Below are 16,467 nucleotides of genomic sequence, written 5' to 3' on the forward strand. Positions count from 1 at the left end.
TAAATTTTGGTGGAAATTATATATTGGAGCTGATTTTCCAAATATTTTTAATTTTATTTTTTAACATTTTTATTTATTTATTTATTTTAATGTTTTTTATTTATTTCTAGGAGAGAGAGAGAGAGAGAGACAGCGTGAGCAGGGGAGGGTCAGAGAGAGAGGGAGACACAGACTCCAAAACAGGCTCCAGGCTCTGAGCTGGCAGTCAGCACAGAGCCCGACGTGGGGCTTGAACCCACGAACCGTGAGATCATGACCTAAGCGAAAGTCGGACGCTTAACCGACTAAGCCACCCAGCCGCCCCACATTTTTATTTATTTTTTAGAGACAGAGGGAGAATGAGCACAAGTCGGGGTGGGGGGGAGGACAGGAGAGAGGGAGACATAGAATTTGAAGCAGGCTCCAGGCTCTGAGGTGTCAGCACAGAGCCCAACGTAGGGCTCAAACCCACAAACTGTGAGATCATGACCTGAGCTGAAATTGGACACGCAACTGACTGAGCTACCTAGGTGCCCCTGATTTTCCAAATATTCTTAACAAAGCTGAAAATCCTCTGCTAGCCAGCTTGGCCATTTGGAGGCTTAAAGACATCTCTGCACAGGACAGTCCTGACCCCTTCCTTTGCACCATCTCCAAACAATGGCACACTTCACTTTCTAAGTATTTCTTCATTTTTACTGCTGTCCTGATTCTCACTCACATTGTGTTTTATGACAATTCCTCCAAAGCTCTGTACCTCCAGTTTGGTCCTAGCCCCATGCCCCTCCTCTTTACCCTCCATCTCCCCACTTTGTCCCACTCTGCAGCCATTGCAGTTTCCAAAAACTCAGATCTGACTGCAGCCCTCCTGCCTGAAACTCCTCAATGGTTTCTATGCCCATGGTAATCTTCAAGGTAACTGGCAGCATGGCCTATGGGGTGGTAGCTGAGGAGGGCTGAAGCTTTAGATGGGTGGGCCTGCGCTCTCCAGTCTCAGGACACACCCCTTCCTAGGGTTCCTTCTTGATGTCCTGTCCTTCCTTCTTGTATCTGGGTTTGAGATATCACCTAAAATCCGGCCTCCCTTGGAAGGCTGGTATAGTCCTCAGTTATGGAAACTCACTTCCTCTTGGTTCTGTCTCCCCAACTTCACCATGTTCCACAGATCTTATAATTATAGTCAGTTACCGTTCCCTGCAGACCTAGGTTGGACACTTATGTGCTTTATCTGCTCATGATGTCCTCTTGGACCAGAATTCTCTTGCTACCTCCCCGTGTGCTCTCTTGATTACAGTCTGGTTCTCTTCCTCAAGATACAGTGTAGGGAATGCTTCCTCTGTAATGACTACTGACCCCCCACATTATGCTTAGAGTCCCATCCTCCACACTTTGGATGCTCTCAGAGCATACTGGGTACTCTACTATCATAACTCTTGTGTTATGTGGAAATTGCACTTTTGTATATCTGCTTCCTGAACTTCATGCAGTTCAAGTGGTATTTATATTTTTGCATTCAGTAAAACCCTCAGGCTTTGGAAAAGAGTGGACAATTGACAGTGGCTTGTGAATGCAAGCCAAAGTACTTCTTGCAGCTTTCTCAAAACTTTAGTATGGCCAGAGCTGACACCCTCCTCCTCGCCTTAGCAGGTGTCACCCAGAGGGTGTGAAGGTTTGCTCTGATGGCCTCTCCCACTACTTGAATTCTCTGGTTTCCCACAGCTTGACTTCTTTTGACTTCCCTGACAGTTGGTTTTCATGTACTCCATTCACAAGGACTGCTACATGACATTTCCCATTTCTGAATTTTCCTTTCTGATTAAAACTGTCTGTCTCCAGCAGCTTCTGATTCTCAATGCACTTCTAGGCCTGATGCTTCTGGTCTGCTTGGCTGCTATGCTGTGTTACACTATGTCCAAAATGAATGTTTCAAATCATGTAATCCAAATGCCTTGACCTGTCCTCCAGTCTACTGTAGAAGTGACTCTTGTAACAACTCAACTCATCTTTCCTTTAGGCTAGCATTCCTACTATTTCTTCCATCAGGCTTTAGCTGTACCAAGTCTCTCTTAGTAGAAACTCAAGAATGCCAAATTAAGGAAACTACATGTGGCAGCAAAAATAATCCTCAAATTGTCCCCACACAGGCCTTTCCAGCCTCATGTAGCCCTAGGACCATGAGCCTCCCTCTCACTTTGATCACTTTTGCCAATAATCCCTCTCTCCTGAGTGTAGAGCATTAATTAGCAGGAATCCCCAAGTGATTTTTAGTGCTGGCGACCCTTAACTCTAGCAGGAGCTCCAGTCTGATAGCCATTACCTTGTGTTTTCTCTGCCAGCATTCCTGCTGAAGCCCCCACTGGGTGTTGGTTACCTAGACTTTCTCCACTCCATTTTCAATGGATATTTAAGAATGCTTCAGTTTCTCTGTATTTTTCACACACTAGTTTCATTTCTTAATTTTTGCCTGGCACTCATGGGTCCCCACCCAATCCCCCTGCCCTGTTCCAAAGGCTTATAATAAACACATCCTCTGACCTCCAACTCCTGGAATTCCTCCTCCTCCTCCACATCGTAGGACAGGGTGTGGATCTTGATGTCGTCAGGTGAGAGGTCGATGAACTTCCCATCAGGGTACTCCAGGCTCTCTTTGGTGGGTGACCGGTCCTCAATGAAGGTGGTCTCACAACAGTCGGCAGCCACGCCATCCCCCCAAGAGCGCAGCACGCCCTCTGAGTAGAGAATGATGTTGGGACGGAAATGGGACTCCACAGACTGTGGAAGGGTGTTGGGGTCTAGCAGCTGCTGGACTGGTTCACTCCTGCTGCTGTCCAGGGTGGCTGCCGCTGCGCTGCCTACCACACAGCAGCTCTGGTACTGTGGTGCTGGGTAAACAGACACCAGGCCATCTCTGCTCTCAGCCATGAAATTTCTGGTGTTAATTAACCCATTCCTCTTGCCAGCATCACTGATTTTACTATGCACCAGCACACTCTTCTGTTCAATTATGCCGTCCATGGTTCTCTCCCTCTCCAACCAGGTGTCAGGCTGGCGGGCTGCACTCCAAGGTCACACTTGTCTCCTGGGACCCATTTCTCCTGGAGGAAGAGGAAACAGAGATGAGATAAGAAAATCACACCTGAAAAAAAAGTTAATCACCCAGACTGTTGCTGTTTCAGCATGCACTAGTCACCCAACACGCATAGAAGCTGGGGGAGTCAGATGACATTCTAGTTCTACCTATTCTACCAATTTAAAAAAGGCTTTATCTGAGCAGCCAGTCAGAGAAAATGATATTGATTACTCACATCTCTATAAAGATTTTGCTTCCAAATAAAGGAATTCTGCAGGAACTTGAACCACTGTAGCTCTAGAGAATCCTGTGATTGCCAGCAGACATCTTGAAATTCTCGGATAAATCCAATCACATTAGCATCAGGCTAGGCCAAAGGGAAAATAAGGCTGTAAATCTGTAATGGGAATTGACTCTTCCCAGGCCCATGGCTATTTATTTGAGTAGAAAACACATGCTCAAGGAAGAAAGGGTTTAAAATAATGTCCCACACAGATTTAGAAGATAAATGACAGGAAAACCCACACTATTAGTACCATATATGGAATTCCCCAACTGAGGAAACACTTAACATGTACATTCTAATACATTCTAATGTATGTATGAGAAATGCCTCCTGGTCTTCCAACATGGTTCCAGGAGTTGAACCAGTAATTCCCCTGTCTTAATTGGATTCAACTTAGAAAAACATCTACATATTTGGGAGACAATTAAGAAGCTTCTAAATTGTTTCTAGCTAGATCATGTTCCTTTCTAGGGTTCTGAATATTAAGAAGAAAAAAAAAGGAGGAGGAGGAGAAAGAAAGATACCAAAGACCAAGATTTTGGAGATAATGAATTTCCTTGCACCACAAAGGAAACCATCAACAAGCAAAAAGGCAGTCTATGGAATGGAAGATGATATTTACAAATGATGTATCTGATAAGAAGTTAATATCCAAAGAACTTACACAACTCACACCAAAGAACAAAACAAAACAAAAGACAATCTGATTTAAAAATGGGCAGAGGACCTAAACATACATTTTTCCTAAAAAGACATACAAATGGCCAATAGACATATGAAAAGATACTCAACATCACTTATCATTAGGAAGATGTAAATCAAAGGCACAATAACATATGACCTCACACCAGTCAGAATAGCTAGTATCAAAAAGACAGGAAAGAAAGTGTTGGTGAAGATGTGGAGAAAACGGAACACTTGTGCACTGACAGTGGGAATGTGAACTGCTGCAGTCACTGTGGAAAACAGTATGGAGGTTCCTCAAAAAGTTAAAAATAAAAATACCATATGATCTATTAATTCCACTATTGTGTATTTACCCCCCAAAAATGTGGGGGCGCCTGGGTGGCTCAGTCGGTTAAGTGTCCGACTTCGGCTCAGGTCATGATCTCACAGTTTGTGGGTTCAAGCCCCGCATCGGGCTCTGTGCTGATAGCTCAGAGCCTGCAGCCCACTTTGAATTCTGTGTCTCCCTATCTCTCTGCTCCTACCCCGCTCGTGCTCTGTCTCTCACACAAAAATAAAATAAACATTAAAAAAAAAAAAAAGACATGTGGTTGCATCTGTTCAACCCCCACCTCTTCAATGGAGTCACGTGCTCTTGCCCAGCCAGAGCAACCTCCCTTTTTACTGATGTGTTCTCAGGCACTACAGTGCTACAGTGTTATGGCTCCTGTTGCATCCTCTTCTGCAAACATCACAGCTGCTAATGTCAACATCTTCCTCCAGCCTTTGCCCCTGCTCTGTCCCGGAGCTACTTGAGACTAAAGAACCAGTATTATCCTTACTCTTTCTAGCACCTGATACTGCAAGTACTCAATGAACGTCTGTTGAAATAAAGTCTCAAGTGTTATGAGATTAGAATAATCACTACTTAGTGATCACCTTGAGCTGCACAAGCCTCAAATGTGAATTTGATATTGCAGCATCTTGAGGCATGCACAGCTTAGGTCTCTGAGGTGCTGTCCACAGTTTGACACCTAAAGTGCTTAGCTGAGAACCAGCAACATTGGCACCACCTGGAGGTTTGTAACAAAGGTGGGATCTTCAGTACACCTGGAACTACTAAACCAGAATCTGCATTTTAACACCATAGTAAGTGATTTTTTTTGCACATAAAACTAAGGGGTGCTGTTCTACAGTATATAGTGCAAGTTTTAGTTGCACAAGTTGGCTCAATCGTACAATGGATTATATACTATCTTTTAAAAAAGCATTCAGATCAATATATAAAATACTCTTAAAGGACTTTGTTTTTTTTTAAGATTTTATTTTTAAGTAATCTCCACACCTAACAATGGGGCTTGAATTTTCAACCTTGAGATCAAGAGTCACATGCTCTACCCACTGAGTCACCCAAGTGCCCCAAGAACTTTTGTTTTCTTCCCTGAAGTGAATTTTTCCAACTTTGAGCATCATAAGCTATGATTACATTTGAATAAAAGAGGCCAAAATTAGTAGAATTTTACTTTTGTTACTGCAGCATCCTTCAATATTGTATTTCAAATCATAATTCCTAATAGCTCATTTCCTCTGTTTACATCCATCCTCTCCTCTCTGATAACAGCTTTCCCTCAGCCAGAGTTTAGCAGCTCAGAAATAAAGCAGAAAGAAAATTCTGCTACATTTAAAGATAGAAAATGCTATCCTTACAACATACACACACGCACATACATATATATACATATAATTGGTTATATTGTATAACAAATAATATTTTGCTTATTTTATATTTTCTTCTCAGTCCATGAATTTCAGAACCAGTGGTTGCCTCTCACTTGATTAAACAGACTCTATTATGTCTCAGATGCTGCCTCCTATTGACAAAACTCTTTCTGGACTACATTAACTGCCAAGCTTCCAATTTTGTTCTCTGGGTGAAGTCTTGAAGGTTGTTTCTATGAGTCTAGCAGAGGAAGCTGGTAGAAGGGCATCATGTCAATCATGCTACACCTGCTGCTTTTACAGCTGCTGGCAGGAGGAAGGGGGCAGGGCCTCCATGTCTCTGCCTGTGATCCTCAGTTATTCCTCCTTCCCTGGTTCTTACTCTCTGTACCACTACTCAAAGAACCCTCCTACCCACAAGTTTGAGTGAATATAAGGCAAATAAGAAAACAGATAGTGATTGTGAAAAGAAAAAAAAAACAGAAAGTAGGTGTGCAACATCCATACAAACTTCATATCATATAGAAACAGGTTTTCATCACTTTGAGACTGTCATGATATAAAGAGCGCTATACTAAAAACCAGGAAACCATGGATTTAGCCCTAGCTTTACTACTAAATGTTTATATAATCTTGGGCAAGTTGCTTATGAAAGTGGAATTATTAATTGCAATTAAACAAGAGAAACTTCAGGTAGGTGCTTTTCAGCTCCATGATTTGTACCTCTTGGCCCATGAGTCTTGGGTTTTATGGGATTAGACACAGCTTTTTGACAAGGTGGTAAAAAAATCTCACCACTGATCATAATATTCTAAGTTTCATTTCAATAAAATATATATTTATCAAAGTTTATTATTGTAAGACACTATGTTAGGTGCTTGCTGGATATAGAAAGATGCATTTCTAACATTAAAGTTCAAATCAATGATAAGGAAAGCAATTACATAAGTCACTATAATAGTAGTTGGACAATAAACATACCAGAAAGTCATGCTCATGTGAAACCAGAATCTGATATTTCAAAATGATCTAAAAGCAATTGAGAAAAGAATAGAAATTATGAGAGAACAACATATATTAGAACTGGGGAGCAAATCAGAAGCAATGTGATTTGAGAATAGAAAAAGACGTGAACAGAACTTGGGGAAATTTAGAAATAAATTAATTTCAAAAATCAAGGCTAAACCAGAAGGGAGACAAGAGTGAATAAGCACAGTGGATCATACCTTAAAGTAAAGAGAACATGCAAAATAGAAAAATGTGTTAAATTTAAAAAGCATGAATACTTCAATTTATATAAAATTCTAGAGCAGACAGTGTTGTATTACAGAAGCAAAGGCAAGGTTGTCTGGCTCAGGGCAGGAAGAGCTCAGCGTGGACAGGGCATGAGGGTGTCCTCAAGTAATGCACACAAACTGCATCTTGGTGGAGCACAAGTTGCACAGACCTGTGCATTTTCCAGAGCTGATCAAACTGTAACAGGAAAATCTGAATTGTACTGTGTGTATCTGAAGTGCTGAAAACATTTTGAAAGAAAGTAACAAATACAGGATAAAGAAAGTACTGTATGTATATAAAGGGAGACCTTAGAGAAGAAAATAGTGGATAAGAGCAAATACTATAAAACTATGATTTAAATTTTTTTCCTATAATTAATGTTCAAAGGGTACACTATGTACCTGGGAAAATTGACCCAGAATGACCAACTCCAATATAAATTATAGTAAATCTACTAATCTTTAAAGGAAAACAGACAAACGTAAGAACACCTTTGGTTGTCCAGCAATTAAAAAAACAAAACAAAAATGAAACAATCTGAGTTACTAAAAAAAGATAAAAAAAACAGATTATCATTAAACTTGTCAACAAAAATGCTTAATAGCAGAAGCCAGTGGAGCGAAGTACTGAGATACTCAAGGCACTAAAACATGCGTCAAGGATTTTATATCTAAACTGACCTCCAGGTTTCAAGGGTATAGGTAAGCTAACAAAGAATAGAGAAATATTCACATGAGATTTTCCTGTGGACTCTAAATGAATATAAGCTAAAATCAAAATGACCAGACAGATGTTACATAAGAGCTGGTAGCCATTGATGGCTGTGAGCAGGACAAAAATAAGGACAATGGACATTACATGCTTTCTGATAGAAATGAATGGCATCACCCATGATAAAGGAAATTTTCAACTTTTAATGTTTGTGAGCCCTGCTCCTGGACTCCCAGGGAAGCTATAATTTAACATTTACCAAAGGCAAAATGACTTGGAAAAACCTCAAGGTATGGGCTCTATTTCTGCCAAGTACACATTGTACACCTGCCTTGTTAAGAAAAAAAATAACCAGAAGGAGTATTCCAAACATAAAGATCACACACACACACACACACACACACACACACACCCTCCCTGGTTCCCATAAGATTAGGGTCCTACAACCTTACACATACTAAACACATAGGATAAAGCCTATAATTTTCTGGAATGTCTTTTTTGTCATGATAATTTTTAATTGTATGTAAAAAACGTAAATAACCCTGCACCAACCATTCTTTCCCCAGAGCATTCTTTTCTTTATGAAGATTGTGCATCCCAAGCAGCTGTCCTCGCTTGGGCTCAAATAAAACTCTTTTCCTTTCTCTTTAAAATGTTTTAAAAGGTTTGTTCATTTTGTGTCAACATCCAGAAAAGTCTTCTTGCCAAAACAAAGCAAAATGAAACAAAACATAGCCTTATTTTAATCAAATCTCTATATCTAACTACCAATTATAGAAATTCAGAGGACAAGGGAACACGCCAAATGACATCATAGCTGTATGCAATCAGTAAAATCCAGAATGTAGACAACTCTACAGGAAGAATGACCAGAAAATGTAAGAATTAAGAAACAGAGAGACAGAGAGAGAGAGACAGAGAGCGAACACATGCAATGAATAAAGATTCTATGTATTAAAGAGACTTAGAAGATATAGCAACTAGTTAAATATATTAATCTTATTTGGATCTAATCAAACAGATGAATTGACATGTTTTTATATGTACATATGTATGTACCTCTGTACATATGTACAGAAATATTCATACACATACATATTTATATACAGCATCTCTACATTTATTCATATATTCACAAACATTTATATATCAAAACTTCAGAGAAATAAGAGCACTAGCTAGACAGTTGATGACACCATGGAGTTCTTGTAATTTTTTAAAGGTATTTTTAATTTTTGAAGGTATATTATGAGGATTAAAAAAGAGCTACCTAAAACAACATCTACCAACTTCTAGAGATTCACACTAAAATATTTACAGATTTAATAAAGGATGTGATGTCTGGGATTTGTTTAAAAACCATCTCTTTCAGGAGGAGGAGTGGGTGGGGTAAAAAAAAAACAGGTTGGCCATGGGATGATAATCAGTGAAGTTGGTTGATGGGTACATGGGGTTCGCTGTCCCTGTCTCTCCACTTTCATCTGGGTTTGAAATTTTGTATAATAAAAAGGGTTTTTTTCTTAATCAACAGATGAAGAGGTAAGAAAGATGTTCTATTTGGAGAAGTGTCTGTTCATGTCTTCTGCCCATTTCTTCACTGGGTTGTTTGTTTTTCGGGCGTGGAGTTTGGTGAGTTCCTTATAGATTCTGGATATTAACCCTTTATCTGATATGTCATTTGCAACTATCTTTTCCCATTCCGTTGGTTGCCTATAAGTCAGGCAGAGAAGGACAAATACCATATGTTTGCACGTATAGGAGGATTAGGAGGAACTTGACGGAGAACCAAGGGGGAGAAGAAGGGCGGAAATGGTGGGGGAAAGGGAGAGAGGCAAACCGTGAGAGACTCTTGAATGCTGACAAAAACTGAGGACTGATGGATGTGGGGGGGAGGGGGGGATGGGCATGAAGGAGGGCACTTTGGGGATGAGCACTGAGTGTTATGTAGAAACTAATTTGACAATAAACTATTTGTAAAAAAAAAAAATAAAATAAATAAATGTATGTCAAAATGAAAAAAAAAAAAGAAAGAAAGATGTTCTAGGCAAAAGGAAGTGCATGAGACTAGCTAGGCAAAGGAGCAGGGACATGTATGGATAGTGTTGGTGCAATTCTGGCAGAGGGGGGCCAGGAAATAAGTTAAAGGGGGGAGAGGCTTTATTACGAGGATCTTGAATGCTAATGTACAGATAAACTTTACTTTGGCAATCAATGGGCATTGTGGAAGAAAGGCCCTTGAGTGGAAAATGACAATATCAGAGGCAGCTAGGTCTGCGGACATCATGGGGTATGGATAGAGGAGAAAGCACTACCAACACTGGGGGCCTGACTTTTATGCACAGAGCACTGTCTGCACATCCAGCCAGTCTCAGGGCAGTGGGTAAGTACCAATGCCCTATAGGAATCTTTAGGATGGCATGAGCCAAGATGTTCCTGGGTTTTGCATATTTCATCTCTGACAAACTGATCATAAAGAGGCCATGTGAGTAGTGACATCAGCGGCCAGAGGATTCTCAACCAGCAGTTCTCTGTGCTGTTGTCACAGATGACGGAGGCCTTCCTGAGGGGCACAAGCACTTGGAGACCCTGCTAGAAAGCATGTACTCCTCATGGTGAGCCATTCCTATTTAACTGAGGGGGTCTGGGGGGGTGTCCTAAAGGTATGGGGTGAATAACACAGGTGAGCTATGTTTCTCCCACTCATACATCACAAGTACCACCATTCTTCCAGCTGTGGGTGGTTTTCCACTTTTCAAAAGACTGTGTCCAGGTAGTATTGTGGATGACAAACGGTGTTTCTAACACTGAGATGGCCTGAGCCTGACTCCCAGAAGCAGAGGGAGAGCTCCGGGCCAGGGACACAGTGCTAAGAGCACAGTTCCCATGAGCCAGAAGCACTGAGCTGGGACCCTGGGGCCCCGAGAGACAGGGCAGCTGGTAGCCTCATTTGCTCAGAGTCTCTGAGGATCACAAGCTGAGTACTAAGTGCAGCTCATTTACTGGTTTGGAGGCAGATTAGGGCTAACCCAGGAGGAGATGAAGGCAACAACTGTTGGCCCCAACACCTATCACTATCCAAGACACAGGATTTACTTGAAACTATTTCTGAATAACTCATGAAAAAAGAGTTGTGAATAGCCTTCCAGAAAGAAGAGCCACCAAGGAAGAGAAACAGCCAAAGCAGGTAATAATGAGGAAGGTGAGGGCTACAAAAGTTGGGAGAAGGGCACTCAGGATAGAGTTATTTGTCCCCCACTCATTTATTTATTTATTTATTTATTCATTCATTCATTCATTCATTCAGGCTTAGTGTTTGATTCTTAATGCTTCTGTTGCCAATGAATCAAGTTTCAAAATCACTCTCCATACAGATCATCCCTTCAATTCAAGTTCAGAAGCCATTCTCAACCTTTACTCCTCTCCTCTGTCCCCTGCAGTCACCAATTCTGTTGTACCTGAGATGTCAGATTCAGCCTACCTAGACAGCCATCCTCAGCTGTTGGTCAGACCAAGGGTCTCCAAGGCAGTGCCTCTGGCCCCTAGACCTGGCAAGGTGCACTGCCATCCAGCCTGGGGACAAATGCTGGCCCCTGACACCTGCTGCCTCTGTCCATTGCTGAATTGTGTTTCCATGTTGCCACTTCTAATTTCTCAAAAGACATGGTAAGTACAAATGATCATGAAAAATATCCCAAAATTATTCACATTGTTGCATTTTTGTAGAAAAACTATGAATGGTGCTCTCTGAGCGGACAGATACTGTTGCTCACCAAGTCCCTCCCCAGCGTCGCTGGTGTGAAGGCCGGGATTATACTGGGGTTCATGATTATGTCTCTCCAGAGAGGCTCATGTAGGCCAACCATCCACACTCTAGACTTCAGGTTGGGCTCTGGGGCCTAATGTCCCATGTTTCACTGTCCTGAAAACAAATTTATGCTTTGAGCTGGTGTCTGCATGTGCTGAGCCCACTGGGACTGTCACACTCTCCTGTCCCTCCTCTCTTGTCCCTGGCTTCCTGCTAGCTCCAGAAGCAATCTTTGCTACACATTACCTCCCCCACGGAGGAGTGTCCAGGTCAGGAATCTGTAAAAACACCTGCCATGCTCTCTCTGGGATTCACCTGGGACAGGGCTTTGCTTTAACTGGTCTGCGAGTTCCTCCAGGTCAGGGACCAGTTCTACCATCCTTGCAACTTAGAAGATGCGTCCTGGATCATCCATCCGGTCCACGAGGGCTTGATGAGCAGCTAATGATGTTTTGCGACTATAGGCTACAATTGGACCCTCGAATACACATGATAAGAACTTCACCGATGAAAACAAAACATTCTTTTTTTTTTTTTTTATCAATTGAGAGAAATTACCTGTATAGCCATTAGACTAGAGAGGTGAGTCATTTAAAAGCTCACCTATCTTAGATTCAGTTATTGAATGTTATGGCTCTTTTTATTTACAAATAATCTTTTTAGTTAGGAAGAAGTTATTCCAGCCAGAAATTCTATGTCATATAGGGGAAGAGCATATTTCCAGATATTTGGTGATGAGGGTTGGACTTTCATTAAGCAATTTTCTAGGACTTCCTTTGGCACAAGCATTCTGTTCTCATCTAGAAAGTCTGTGCATATAAGCCAGCGGTAAACCAACAAACTACTATGATCCTGCCCCCAAACAGGTGATGATTCCCATCTCATCACTATTTTAATTAAAGAAAATGATATCTACAGATAATAGAAGCACTTTTTTTCCCATGAGTCTGGATGCTAAAGGCTTTCTAACCTGGACTTGAAAATGCTCCCCATCCCAAGTGACAATGATCTCTCAGTGCAAGTGAAATTCACTCTGGGGTTGGACAATTAGTTTCCAGGGAGACAAAAGCCAGCTCTCCAGAGCAGACTACAGCCTGAGCAGAGGTAGCCTTAACATCTAATGCAACATTACCTTAAAAGTTTCAAAATGGAATTTTAACTCCCTTCCCCAAAACCAGAAAGGAAGGAAGCCAGCATGTATCTAGCACCTAGCATATGGTGAGCATGTACCAGGGACTTCCATGCATCCACCTGACATGCATTTAGTGGGCACCAGAAAAAGACTATCTTTGAAGAAGCACTAATGTATACCCAATGCTCTAAACAAGGAGAAGCCTGCCTTTAGGGAATACACAAGAAACTGGGTGCAAAAGCATGGCTTGGGGATTGAGAAAGAGCCTCCCAGGGAGATGTCATTAAATATAAGACCTGAAGAGTGAGGAGGAGTTCAGGGTCAAGATGGGGGAAAGTGTTCTTAGCAGTCAAATTCTTTGGGGCTCTGAGGTAGGGCACAAGGAGAACAAGGGGCAGCGTAGCTGGATGGAGCAGAGGTCTGGGAAAGACAAGAGGGTGGGGATGGTGGCACTAGAGCCTGTCTTTACAACTTCAGGCATCCAGTGAGCAGTGGGATGGACGAAGGGGCCCTCACATGTGTATCTGAGAAGGCTGAAGGCAGGAATTCTGACTGAGGTGCTGGTAGCTAGACCTCAGGAAGGGCTATGAATGAAGAGATGTGTGCAGTCCAGGAGGCATGTAGGGAGTAGAGTCAATAGGCCTGGGTGCTTTCTTGAATATGTATAATGAGGCAGGGAAGTGGAGTATGTGGGGGATGAATCACCCTTCCTTCTGGCCTAGGTCCCTGATGGACTAAGATGCTATCACCAATGTAGGAAACAATGGGTAAGGGGTGGATTTGGGGAAGTTACGGGGATGATGATGATGAGTTCATATATGCCAGCTGAGCTAAATCCATGGATGTCCTGCCCCTGCCCTGGATCCCACCATTCCAGGGACTAACAGTGCTTTCTTGGCTATCATAGAACAGGTCAGAGGTATCAAGGCCCTGGTGCAGCTTCAGCTAACGACAGATGGAAAGTTGGTGGATGAATACCCAGCCTCTTTGTCCCTTAGTGAGAGAGTCTAAGGCAGGTGCTCTGCACACTCTTTCAACTGTCCCCTCAGTTGCCCAGAAGTTATCTTGCTGGGCAACATGCCATTTGTTGGCACTTTCCCTAACTGTCTTGTTTTCTTTCTCTGCTACTGGTGTTCTTGAATCCTTCTCTTGGGAGCTGCTTCTTGGAGAAGGAACCCAAGGCATAAGACTAGTATCCCACAAACCTGTGAAATCCTAGCACCACTTCTATAGAGAAAAGGGAGCCAAGTAAGCCAACTTGTATGTCTACAAACTCACAACTCTATGATATTATTGAATGACTGAACTTGGTTCTTTTGTGAGAACTTAGAGAAGAGGTACCTATTTGCCTTAACATACCCATACAGAAGCCATCTAAAGAGATAGAAACCCTCCTAGGCCAGCCACAGTAAAAGGTAATGTGCTGGCTTAGATGAGCATTTTGTTGATGAACATTATTTATTTTTTTAATTTTTTTTTGAGAGACAGCTTGCAGAGCATGCAAGCAAGGGAGGGGTAGAAAGGGAGGGAGAGGGGCGCCTGGGTGGCTTAGTCGATTAAGTGTCCGACTTTCGCTTGGGTCATGATCTCACGGTTTGTGGATTCGAGCCCCGCGCCGGGCTCTGTGCTGACTGCCAGCTCAGAGCCTGGAGCCTGTTTCAGAGTCTGTGACTCCCTCTCTCTCTGACCCTCCCCTGCTCACACTGTCTCTCTGTCTCTCTCCTAGAAATAAATAAAAATATTTAAAAAAAAAAAAGAAAGGGAGGGAGAGAGAAAATCCAAGCAGACTCCATGCTGTTAGCACAAAGCCCAGCATGGGGCTCAATTCCATGAAGCATGAAATTATGATCTGAGCAGAAATCAAGAGTGGGGTGCTTAAACAACTGAGCCACCAGACACCCCAGATTAACACATTTTAAAATTAAAATTAAAAACAAGCCTATGACACAGTTCATTCTCCTTGCAAATTCATAAGCTACCTTATTCCAGAGATAGGGTGTGTGAGGTCATACAAGCTTCATGCCCTCGGTCTCCAAGAGAGTGATTCCTCACTGCTAATTGGTAAATTGACAATGTGGTTTCATAGAGCAGTCTCAGGTGGGACAGTTTAAGCCTGCCTTCTAAAAGATGGATTCTCTCACAATGAATTGGGGATCAGTTAGGTTTTCTGGCCTCTACTGCACAGGGTAAAATGGATTCACCAACTCTTCACCAAGAAAAACAAAGTCTCCAGTGGCCTCAGCAATTCAGGAGTCATGTCTTTGATGGTGCCTTTCAAATTCTACACGGTCCTAAATTCCAACAGTGAATGATTAAGTACAAACAGAGAGATTATTCCAGCAAGGCAGAGGAATAGGTAGGATTTGAACCCAGGGATGTCTGACTCCAGTTGGAGTCATAGCGATGCATCACCTAAGAAGCTAGGAAGCATGTCAGACTGTGGGCCTGCACTATCAGCTCTCACATCTGAAGGGCATGTGGTATTTTAGGGAGATCCTTGTTCTGTTGCTCTCTTTTGTTTTTATTAGTAGTTTCACTCATTTAAAAAATAACATTATTCAGACATATCACACAATACAAAATTCACCTAAGCTTTTAAAGTGAATAATTCTGTGGGTTGTACTTTATTCAAAGAATGGTGCAAACCTCACTGCTATCTGATTCCAGAATATTTTCATTATTTCATATCCATTAGGCAGAAACACACACACACACCATTCCTCCCTTCCCCATCCCCTGGCAACCACTAATCTACCTTCTGTCTCTATGGATTTGATTATTCTGGACATTTTACATAAATGGAATCATGCAGTATGTGTTATTTGTGTCTGTCTTCTTCCACTTAGCATAATGCTTCTGATGTTGCTGTATGTATCAGCACTTCACTCCTTTTTATGCCTGAATAATAATCCATTTTAGGGATATCCTGCATTTTATTTATTGCCTCCATTGAGGGATGGTTGTTACCATTGAGCTCTGATGTTCTACTGGGCTAACTCTGATTGCATCTCTCTTATCGAATGGTTGAAAATAGTCCATTCTTTTTCTATCAAATATATAGTGAGAATGAACTAGTCTTAAAAAAGAAAATCCTCAGTCTGCACCTCTGCAGGAAAAGGCATTTCATGTAGGGCTGGGAACACAGAGTGACAGATGCCATAGATTGGTAAGCAGAGGTGGAGTCTCTCAAACTTTAGCTGGACCAGAGAAGCCCCACTGACAGGCAGGTCACGTGACCTGCTGATGAAGAAAACACCACAGGCTGAGCCTGCCTCCTCCCTGTGAAATGGAATACTCAGACATCCAAATATAGCAGATGCTTCTGTACATCTGAGTTTCAAGTCAGAATAAGGCAGCCCATGCTACATGTAGCCAGTCTCCCCCTTCCTCACTAAGAACAGGATCTGAGCAATTTTATGTTGTATCTGCCTCTAGCCCCTGCAACATACACCCTTTTTAAAGAATCCTAGCAAGCTCCATCAGGCATTATGTATTATGAATACGGCAGAATTACACACAGACCTACCTGTGGAGAAATTGGGATTATACGTTATATGCATTTTTCTCAAATTTGTCTATCATGTTTAATAGACACTTTGCTCTGAGGAAATAACTAGACAAAAATCAGATATAAGTTTTGGGAACCAGTGTTGTGAGTGTAGTGATTTCCAAGCAAAGGCATCAACACAGAAGCAAAGATAAATGGAAGTACTCTGTCTCATATTTTTCTTTTTTCTGAGTCTGTGAATAATTCTAGATGTTTAATGATTTTGTCTCCTGCCCCTCCCCACACCCCTCCCACAGGAAGATTGAAAAAT

The 16,467-nt window shown here is 42.0% G+C and overlaps 1 protein-coding gene across 1 annotated transcript in view; it reads right to left on the bottom strand.

Moving 5' to 3' along the window:
• Positions 1 to 2,514: 2,514 nt before the first annotated feature.
• The window catches only part of LOC120227110 (synapse differentiation-inducing gene protein 1), a gene marked incomplete at its 3' end in the record, with an annotated part of 74,981 nt that continues 61,028 nt past the window's right edge, over positions 2,515 to 16,467 (bottom strand). Inside the window, exon 2 of the mRNA XM_039225275.1 lies at positions 2,515 to 3,074. Coding sequence (XP_039081206.1) covers positions 2,515 to 2,994 — 480 coding nt within the window. The remainder of the gene's footprint in view (positions 3,075 to 16,467) is intronic.

The sequence above is a fragment of the Hyaena hyaena genome, unplaced genomic scaffold (assembly GCF_003009895.1).
Source record: "Hyaena hyaena isolate Hyena2069 unplaced genomic scaffold, ASM300989v1 scaffold_2001, whole genome shotgun sequence".
Taxonomy (NCBI): Eukaryota; Metazoa; Chordata; class Mammalia; order Carnivora; family Hyaenidae; genus Hyaena; species Hyaena hyaena.